Raw genomic sequence first — 11,505 nt, forward strand, 5'->3', positions numbered from 1 at the left:
GTTTAAAAGCATATATGGTGACCTGCATATGCTTTTAAAACACTGCCAGTTTGTCTCCAAGATTAAATCATTCTTATCTTGATTCTGCATTATTTTTATTTTTATTTATTTTTATCAATTTTAAAATCTTCGTTGTATGCATACATAAATATCTATAACATTTCTCACTGTCATGAGATAAGGCCATGAGTTGCCCAATTTCTTCTTTAAAACCCTTCATGGCTTGTGCAGGGAGAGGAAAACCAACAAATATTTATGGCTAAACAAGAAAGGAATCTGGCTTCCAATATAACTAATTGTATATGTAGATCAAAGTCATCAAAATCACCTGGACCTGGTACAGAATATACTCATATGAAGTTCCAAATTTATTAAACTCAAATACTCTTGAAGAAAATTTTGTTTAAATTGAAAAATACTAACCTGTTTCTTTGTTTCTTATAGGTGTTGCTACATTGAGGAATTTTGTCGGAGGAATCATGGACGATGGTTTGTTCATTGCCTTCCCACCTTCCACTGATCCCAAGTTGTCTTTGCCTTTAATTAGGCTCAGGTGTAGCACCAAAAATGTATATATCTAACAAAAGAGGTGATGACTTTACTGGTTTGAGGTTGAAATTAAAGATACACAATGACATACTAATCATGTATTCACGAATCAAAAATATCAAATTATCCATTAAATAATTCAAATTGACCATTCAAAGAACAAGGCATAGGAATACAAAATTAGGTTCTGAGAATAAACAAATAAACCAAACAGTTAAGCAAATACTTAATAAAGAAAAAAAATCTTCTAAAGCTGAGATTTGGAACAAATTTTACCTGTACGAATATTTCAGATTAAAATCTCCAAAGAAACGGCAATAAGTACTAATTAAAATAGGGAACTTTTTTTTTTTTTTTTGGTGTGTGAAGGGATTAAAAAAGGGAGCTTGAAGAGCCGAGTCATCGGGATTTTCAATTTGGATTGAGGCCCTCTAGACCTTTGTGGATTTTTTTTTTCTTTTCTTTCTTGATACAAGCCTTTGTTGATGTTAATTTGGAAATATTATAGAATATTTGGGAGTACATTTTTACTTTTTTTTTTAATATAAATTATGTATTTTACTATAAATTTAATAAGTGAGACCCACAATTATGTGAGAGGAGAGAATATGCATTTATAGTACTTCATGAGTATTCTATAATTAACCGTTATTTTGGATGAGTAAAATATGCACTGCTCTCTCTTTTGGCAATAGAAAATTTTCTTTTATCATAAATAAATAAAAAATACATAAATATTATTTTGGTCTCTATATTTTAGGATTATAGTTAATTTGGTTCATATATTTTGATAAATAATAACAGTCAATTTGATCTATATTATTTTCAATTTACAGTCAATTTAATTCCTACCATCAACTTACAAACAAAAAAAGTGCGTACATGGCTAAAGTTGTGCACTGTTGACATCACAAGTGCTAATGTGCCTAAATTTTAATATCTACATAAGTACTTAAATTTAAATCTTTTTAAAAAACGTCACATCAACATTTAAATAAATAACAAAATAAACTTATATCTATTTTATATGTATATAAAAAAATTATTTCCTCACTTTCATAAACTCAGGAACATTTATCAACTTCATTTCTATCCAACCGTAGCCACTAAAAGTTCATAAAAGGGCCCGCTGTTGACCCGTAAAACTTCAACTAATAAAACATTCATCTAACTCAAAAAACTTCATAAGAGAAAATAAAAAAAATAAAAAACATCCAAAACCCAATCAAAATCAAGAATTCAAAACAATGAATGAGCAGCAGCACCAACATCGACCAAGCCCAAGCCCAGAAGGCCCACCGTTCACCACCAGTTGCTCTCCTTCCTTACCGTACATTACCACGGGCCACCATTGGGAAAATTTTATTTCACACTACTTTATGTCTACTATTTCACCTCTTAAGTGCTATTCTTTAAATTCTTTTTTTAAGATTATGTTAGGTGAATTTTTTTTCATAGGATGAAATTTTATTTTTTAATTAAGTAACTACATGTCAAAATTTTAAGAAAAGAATTTAAAAAACTGCGCCTAAAGTATTGTATCTAAATTTTGTTATATTCGTAATTGATGCTGGATTGTACGCACATTGTAACACATCTAGAGAGGACCAGCTTGCTTTAGAGAGGACTTGCTTTAATTGAGACCTATCCAAAGCTTTAAACGATAGATACATTTTAATTCTTGGGACATTTTCACCGAGGACTTGAACAAAGCAGCATTTTAAGCACTTTTGCCAAGGTAGACTTTCCCTCACTTCAATTTCATACTCTTCTTGCATAAAATAAACATGTATCTTCCCCGCAAATCACTTTGACACCCACTTCTTGGTAAAATATTACTATAACCATTCGCTACACCAAGGTTTGTATTTTCTGAGGCAAAGGTGGATTACAATTAGAGAAGCTCTTAATCCTCTAGGTTGATCAGTCTCAACTCAAGAGTATTTATTTTGAAGATTGTTTGGGTTTACGACCATAAATTACCTAGGATTGTACATTAACCTAGGCAATGCAAGAGATTCAATTTCATAAATGTTTTATTTAGTCTATGAAATTTAAAACGATATATTATCCTCACGTGTATTGTTTTAAATACATTTTTTTAGTAATAATGTTTTGAATTTTATTTTCATTACTTTTTTTTTTTGGTTTTAATTTAATTGTGTGTCAATGGGTGACTTGTTTATATATATATTGGTCATTGTGTGTTAATTAGAAGACCGGTCTTCAAATTGGGCAATCTGAGTGATTAACACGTTCTCACTCTATTACTTTAGACTTAGAGATTAGTTTAAGGAACATAAAATAGGCTTATTCATGAAATTTTCTTTTTTTCCCCCTTTCACTAGATTGTCATTAGAAAATAAAGACTTGTAATTTTTTTTAGCTTATACTTAGGACTAAAGTCATGAAACTTCTTACTTTCAAATATGATTGTAATTCATTTATTCATAAATGAAAATTTTTTTTTGAGGGGTTTTCTTTGTTTTTTCATACAATTAAGTGTAACTCCTTATAAATCCCTTAGCATTCTCTACCGTGAAATTTCTTTTTAATATTAAGGAAAAAAAAATCACTATCCTCTTGAGTTGTGGTTCTCATAGAACCATGTGTACTCCAATCAAGAAGTTAGAGAGTTTCATTGGATGCTCATTCAAAGTTGGTCAAGTTTAGTCAAAATTAGAATTTGGCCATAATTTTGTAAATTTAGTGGTCTGGCATCTTACTTAGGTCAATTAACTAACTTAAGACTCAATCAACATTGGTCAAAGTTAGTGAAAATTAAGTTTTAATAGTAAATTCATGAAATTTTTTGATCTAATATTCATTTAGCATGAATGGGCTTGGTGAATTCAAATTTTAGGACTCCAAGTGTAACATTTTAATAACACATGCTTCTAGGGTTTACCTAGGTCGAAAATAAAATTGCGATTTTCATCTAAAATTAAGGTGAATAAAGTACAATATCGACTTATGAAGTGTTCCGCGTGCACACACACAAAATCTCGGAATTGAATGGAAACATAGGGATATATAGAATGGCTAGGCATGAACTGAGGCCTAATTAGTAGTTATGACAGATACTGTGGTTAGAGCATTGATTGGGAAGTTGTTTTCTTGAAAATGTTTATATTCATTAATGAATCCTTAATTTTATATTAAACTCTCTAGTTTTTTATTATCGCAAAAGATCTACAATTAAAATTCTACCCCTTAAAGAGTTACTACCAGCATAGCCCACCTCGACGGAATACAGAGTCGAGCTCAGGAACAAGGTCCACGACTTCTGCAGATTCTGGATAGCCACCGGTGGAATCGAGGCCACAACACCGAAATGGTGATTCCGAAATTCCAGGGACTGTTATGGTAACGCATGTGTCACATATGGGTATCACGGACGTAACCGATATGGGAGTATCTCATCCCAATAACTCTGGTCCTGAAACCGCAGCTCCCACAAACAACGTGCACACTAATTGTGGAGAATTAATGACCCACACGGCATCTACTGAGGGTAATCTGGTCAATGTACCTGTTAGAAATACTGAATGATTGTATTGTATTTCTTGTATAAAAGAATGTACATAGATGCCTTTATATAGGAGGCATATGTGTGCAGTACAAGTAAATATGTGTGCTATACAAGTAACCTAACTGGGCCTAAAGCCCACAACACTATATATGTTAAATGGTGAGACAGTTGAACTTGTTGGAGGAATATCAGGAATCAGCGACTATACAGCTAGCGGAATATTAACAAAAACTTGCCTGGAGGTACAATAGGGACGTGAAGAGGAGGGAATTTAGTGTTGGAGACTTGGTACTTCGAAAGGTAGTAGGAAACACGTGAGACGTCAATGCAGGAAAGTTAGCCCCGACCTTGAAAGGCCTGATAGAATATTACTTCTTGGATATTGGAAGGCAATTCTTTTCCACTGTATATCTATAACACAACAGATGCAGATTGTCGGAGATTACTTGATATATAGTGGAAAAGAATTGCCTTCTAATATCCAAGAAGTGATAAGGATCTCCTTCTTGGACTCAAGGAGTACGAAACTTATCCTACTAGCTAGATCAATACCAAAAGGATTGGGTAAAAGTTCTCACCCCTTTAATACTGGGTCAAAAACCTCCATCCAACCTAAGAGATATGACGAAGAATCTTGTTTAAAAGAATCACCAAAACCATATATCTTACTGTCTAGGACGGTAGTTGTAGGGTCAAATCTAGGATGAGTCATTGGAGGACAATGCTTCCAACATTGGCTAGGATTGGTCAGATATAGTGCCCACACTTCAGTACTACTGTTCTTAGATTCTCTATCACTCAAAATTAGGCCACCAAAAGAATATAGATGAGAGCCTAGGACTGCATGGCATGGGCACTTGTTGTTGTAAATGACAAGATATGTGGTTCTTTGAAATAGGCAATTGGGAATTGCATATTCGTATAACGTAGAATCGGGTAGAAGAAGTGGATTGAGTTGCTTTTTATTAAAGGAATTCAATACAAAGCAACTCAATAGACAAATTAATATAATATTTACAATAAAAAAAACTCAACTTATTGCAACAAGGTTGTTTTTTGTAAGAAACTACGACATTTTTCACATATTACAACAAAACCTTTGAAGGAATAAGCTATTGCCACAAAGTTATTTGTTGTAATAAAGAAGTTATTGCGTCAATTTGTTTGTTGCAATATGTAGAATGTATTGCAACGAGATTTTTGTGTTGCATAAAGCTATTACCTCAGAGTTTATTACAATGGCTTGCAATAACTTTGTAGTTACTGCAATGATTTTTCCCATTGTAACATGCCTTTTTTCTTATAGTGTGATACTGGATTATTATCTGATTTTGTTTGTGTGCATCTGTATTTTTATATTAGAGCAGGGTTTCATTAATTTTTGTTGATAAGTTTTGGCTTTGGGAGAAAAAAATTTCTCTTATAATAGTGTTCTTTTTCTTAGACTTCAAATCCTACATGAAGCAAAAGTCTCTAATAGTTTTCGTTATCATCTAACCAAACCCACTAAAGAGTATTATCAACACCTACCACTCTAGTAGAATCCACATCTTGTGGATGGTTACAGGTCACATCTGGATTCCGACTAGGCACAAAAGCTGCAAGTTTCCTCCAAGAACGATTTGTAAAATCTTGACTTCATTCCTGCTGACGACCTTTGTTTGTATACACTTGTATAGTATACTCCTTGTGTACTTGGAATATACTATACTATACATTGCTCTTGCATCTGAATAGGTGTAAACACACACACATATTTTTTTGATAAGTAATAAAGATTTATTAACGTAAAAAAAGAAAAAAAAAATAGAGAGACACCTAAGTAAGTAAAACATACAAGTGATGCAATCAATTACAAAAATTACATAAATCTAACTAAATCAAAAGTGAAAATAAAGATTGGTTTCTTGATGCTAAAAACCAATCCATTAAGGTTCTAAAAAAGAATAACTTGAGATCTAAAATAACGTCTTCTCTGCCTCAAACCCAATATAAATAGATTGATATCCAAAATATTATCCCAAACCCATCAAAATCACGAAATCCAAAGTTTGAGGAAATAGCAAACCATAAAAGAACAAATCTTAGGTCCAGTGTGGTGGCGTCAGCTCCAGAGACAACGTGTGTGGCGGCGCTAGCGGCAGGGTGGAGCTCCAGTGATCAGAAGAGAGGAGGAGATGAAATGGGTTTAGCTTTAGAGGAGTTGTTCTTCAATTCTGAATCATGTATATGTGTTTGAGGATTTTGAATTTAATTGAGATATAATTTTGTGTGCTAGAGTGTATTGGTTATTCAATACAAATTTGACATGGCATTCATTTATTAGTGGCGTAAATTAACCCATTTACGCTAGCTCCGGACTGAAGGTTTACTCTTTTAAGATTCACGTAATGACTTAAATTTAAATCTTTTAAAAAAAGGTCACATCAACATTTAAATAAATAACAAAATAAACTTATAGTTATATCTCTTTTTTATATATATATAAAAAAAAATATTTATTCACTTTCATAAACTCAGGAACATTTATCAACTTCATTTCTATCCAACCGTAGCCACTAAAAAGTTCATAAAAAAGTCCGCTGTTGACCCATAAAACTTCAACTAATAAAACATTCATCTAACTCAAAAAACTTCATAAATGAAAATAATTTTAGAAAAATTAAAAAAAAAAATCAAAATCCAAATCAAAACCTCAATCAAAATCAAGAATTCAAAACAATGAATGAGCTGCAGCACCAACATCGACCAAACCCAAGCCCAGAAGGCCAACCGTTCATCACAGTTGCTCTCCTTCCTCACTGTTCATCGTTGCAAGCAACCATTGGGAAAATATCATTTCACACTACTTTATGTTCACTATTTCACATATATTCATAATTGATGCGGGATTATACACATTTTAACACATCTAGAGAGAGGACCAGATTGCTTTTTTGAGACCTATCCAAAGCTTTAAACGATAGATACATTTTCACCGAGGACTTGAACAAAGCAGCATTTTAAGCACTTTTGCCAAGGTAGACTTTCCCTCACTTCAATTTCATACTCTTCTTGCATAAACATGTATCCTCAGCATATGTTTAGCATATTGAGAATCTTCCCCACAAATCGCACAATTAGTCGAGGTGGAGATACCTCTGTTTGACACCCACTTGTTGGTAAAATATTATGACCATTCGCCACACCAAGGTTTGTATTTTATGAGGAAAGGTAGATTACAATTTTTTTTTTAAAGTTTTAACCTATAGCGTCTGCTCTTGATGATACTTTTTATTATCAAACCAATACACCAAACTTGGTGATGCTCTCTATCATCAGACCAATACACCAATCGGTTTTTGGTGTAAACGGAAATTGAACCTCAGATCTCTTATTCAACCATCAGAGACTTTACCAGTTAAGCTAACTAAATTACAATTAGAGAATCTAAATTGATCAGTCTAAACTCAGAGTATTCATTTTGAAGATTATTTAGGATTACGCCCATAAATTACCTAGGATTGTACCTTGGCAATGCAAGAGATTCAATTTCAAAACTGTTTTATTTAGTTTATGAAATTTAAAATGATATAATATCCTCATGTGTATTGTTTTAAATACACTTTTTTTAGTAATAATGTTTTGAATTTTATTTTCATTACTTTTTTTTTTGTTTTAATTTAATTGTTTGTCAATGGTTGACTTGTTTATATATATTGGTCATTGTGTGTTAGAAGACCAGTCTTCAACTTGGGCAATCTGACACCTTCTTACTCTATTACTTAGAGCATCCACATCCGGATGCTAAATCTCATCTTATTTTACAATCTCAAAAAGCTATTTTATCTATTATACCATCCCATTTTACAATACACCCAACATCTCAAAATTCTATATCTCATCCTTTTATTAAAATATTATTTTTTTAATCTTTCTTTATTATTACTTTTCCAACTACCATTTTTTTGTTGTTTCAAATTCAAAACACACACACACACACACACACACACACACACATCCTTCCAGTTTTTTTTCTTTTCAATTTCTTTCTAACTATTTCAACAACCACAGAACCTGCCAATTTCTTTCCAACTATTTCAACAACCACACACAGAGAACCTACCAATTTTTCATTTTTTTTGAGAAAGAACTTGCCAAATATCAATTTACTCAAACTTGCTAACTTTAAAAATCCACATACATACATAAAAATGCAACCTGCCAAATATCAATGTACTCAACCTGCCAACTCAAAAAATCTACATACATATATATACATACAACCTGCCAATTTTTAAAATCCACATACATATATATATATATATACATACAACCTATCAAATATCAATGTACTCAACCTATCAACTTTTATAATCCACATACATATATATAGATACAATCCACATACATAACTATCAATATTGTCTTTAGAAGACTCATACATATATCAAATTACAATAAAACTCCACATACATAAGTGACACACTTAAGTTCCTACAACTCCCCTTGTAATTGCCATAAATGTTCAATGAGGTCTAATTGGAGTTGAGAATGAATTTTATGGTCTCGAATACATCGATGGGTTTCAATGAACTCCGTAAATTCATTTGTGTTCTCCCGTGATGGTTGTATAGTAGGATTGTCATCAATTTGCTCATAATCTACTTCCACCGCTTCATTTACATCTCGCTCATCTTCAATGATCATGTTATGAAGAATTACGCATGCTTTCATGATGTCTTGGAGCGTTTCACTATAGAAAAATCTTGCAGGCCCACGCACAATTGCGAATCTTGCTTGAAGCACTCCAAATGCACGCTCTACATCCTTTCTATTCGCCTCTTGAGCTTTTGCAAATAATTTGTTCTTATGTCCCCGCGGAGATGGAATTGTTTTAACAAATGTTGACCACTTCGGATATATGCCATCGGCAAGGTAGTATCCCATTGTATACTCATGGCCATTGATTGAGTAATTAACTGCAGGAGCACGTCCTTGTTCGAGCTCAGAAAATATAGGAGACCGTTCTAATACATTAATGTCATTATTTGATCCAGGTAATCCAAAAAATGCATGCCATATCCACAGATCAAATGATGCCACTGCTTCCAAAACAATGGTTGGCTCACGAATGTGACCAGAGTACTGACCTTGCCATGCAGTCGGACAATTTTTCCATTTCCAATGCATGCAATCAATACTCCCTAGCATCCCTGGAAATCCACGTCTTTCCCCATTGACTAAAAGTCGAGCAATGTCTTCGTTGTTTGGGGACCTCAAGTATTCCTTGGAGAAAATATCAACCACCGCTTTAACAAATTTTTTCATACTTTCTATTGCAGTGGATTCTCCAATCCGCACATACTCATCCATAAAATCAGCTGTCACTCCATACGCAAGCATCCTAAGTGCAGCTGTTATCTTTTGAAGAGAAGATAAACCGAGCCTTTGGGCATTATCTCTTCTTTGGATAAAGTAAGGTTCATAAGTTTCCACTGCGGATTGAATACGGAGAAAAAGAGGCCGACTCATCCGAAATCTCCTCCGAAATAACTTAGGAGGATATACTGGTGTGTCGGCAAAGTAGTCGAGATAAAGTCTTTTATGGCCTGCCAAACGATCACGTTCGATATACCGACGACGTTTACGTTGTGATGTTGAACCCTTAAGAACTCGCCTCATTATCTCATCCTCGTCTGAGTCGTCAAAAAGCAATTTGCGAAGCCTAGAGCGACCCATAGAGACAATCTTGAAGACAACAGTGTTAGGAAATTATCACAATTATTGCAAAGCAAGCAGAGATTACATTATGGAAAGGGAACAAGTAGATATATTATTCAATAAACAAAGCTTAAAATCTGTCAAAGCAAAAGTCCCCTAGTAAAGATTGATAAGAAATAAAGCAAAAGTCCCCAAGGCTCATAATCTTCTCTTTCAGCACTACGAACTAGAACAGTGTATTGTATATGCTAAATTGATACCACTATTTGAAGATAGCATGAGTGCTTTTTTTTTTTTTTGATACCACTATTGTGCTTTTTTGATACCACTATTGTATATGCTAAATTAAAAGAGTAAACAGCTACGAACTCCAATAAAGGTTTACAAAGGCTACTTCATCCTCATGAGTGCTTTTTTTTTTCCCCTATTTTTTGATTTGTTTCTTTGACAGTGAGATGCATTTGTATAGGTGTTGTTTACTGTGAGTTTCTTTCTGAGTTGAAATTGTAACTGTACAGTGCTTTATTGTGGTTTAAAAAATCTCTCTCATTCATTTAAAAAGAAAAAGCCCAATGAAGGCTGTTAAGTGTTGTTGGCTACTGCTTATAAGAATATCCAAAAGACTTGAATGCTGAAATAGACAATGAAAAAGTCCAGCAGAGTCCACAAGTGGGGATATCAATCAATTAAAAGATGAGCATCTACAAGTCCTGAAGAATGGTAGAAGAGTGGGTGGTCCTCATTCCTCAAATGCTATAAAGGACTGGAATTTAATAGTTTACAGCAGCACCTATCTAGGATTACACGAGGAAAGTTCAAACAGAAAGTCTAGGGACACATTTATTCACACCAAGTTTCATAACTTCTTGAGATAATAAATTGTGATTGGTGCGCGAAAAAATTGTGTCAATAATGGGTTTGTGTGAAAATAATGTTAAGTTAATCATCACTTACTGGTTATCGCCTTAGCACGTTGTAAAATAAAAGATAAAAGTGTGAAAAAAAAAAAAAATGTGTTTGTAGCATAGTTGAGGTTCATCTGAGGATGTGCTGAGGGAAAAGACAAAAGAAGACATAAATGTGATCTCAAGGTCTCAACCGTCCTAACTGTTTCTTTGGATTTGTGCTGAAAATTCTAAAAGAATTATGCTAAATTGATACCACTATTGTATATGCTAAATTAAAAGAGTAAACAGCTAGCATCCCTAACAACTATTACTTATAAAGATCCCAAAAACTTTTCATGAAGTTAGGCTCATTGAAAAATTATCAAAACTAACAAGCAATTATAACCTATGGTCCAAAAAGATCTTACTGTTCAATTTGAAAGATCATACTGTCTTCAAGTTGAAAGATCATAGCAATACACACACACACACACACACTTAAAAAATGAGATGAGGAATGAGAGTATAACCTTTGATACGATATAATGATAAGAAAAGATACATATAATTGCTTGTTAGTTTTGATAATTTTTCAATGAGCCTTTTGTAGTGCACTAGTGGACTATATGTATAATTCCCATTCTTAAAAAAACTGCCTCTGCAGTCTCTACCTTTTGTAGTGCTAATGCTGGCATAGACGCGTATTCGGTTCCTGCCATCCTGTTTGTTTCTGACATTGATGATAATGTCCTTGCCAAGGCATTTAAGATTGAATTTGCAAATGTTCAGGTGATCAAGGCAGGTCCTGTGGCAAAGGCAGAAACTCTCTATTTT

At 33.3% G+C, this 11,505-nt stretch overlaps 1 protein-coding gene across 1 annotated transcript; it reads right to left on the reverse strand.

Annotated features, from left to right (window-relative positions):
• Positions 1 to 8,557: 8,557 nt before the first annotated feature.
• LOC136064850 (uncharacterized) lies at positions 8,558 to 9,802 on the reverse strand. Its single transcript, XM_065767175.1, has one exon. The coding sequence runs from the start codon at positions 9,800 to 9,802 to the stop codon at positions 8,558 to 8,560; it is 1,245 nt and encodes a 414-aa protein (XP_065623247.1).
• Positions 9,803 to 11,505: the final 1,703 nt, after the last annotated feature.

The sequence above is a fragment of the Quercus suber genome, unplaced genomic scaffold (assembly GCF_002906115.3).
Source record: "Quercus suber isolate HL8 unplaced genomic scaffold, Cork oak 2.0 scaffold_781, whole genome shotgun sequence".
In the NCBI taxonomy this organism is placed as follows: Eukaryota; Viridiplantae; Streptophyta; class Magnoliopsida; order Fagales; family Fagaceae; genus Quercus; species Quercus suber.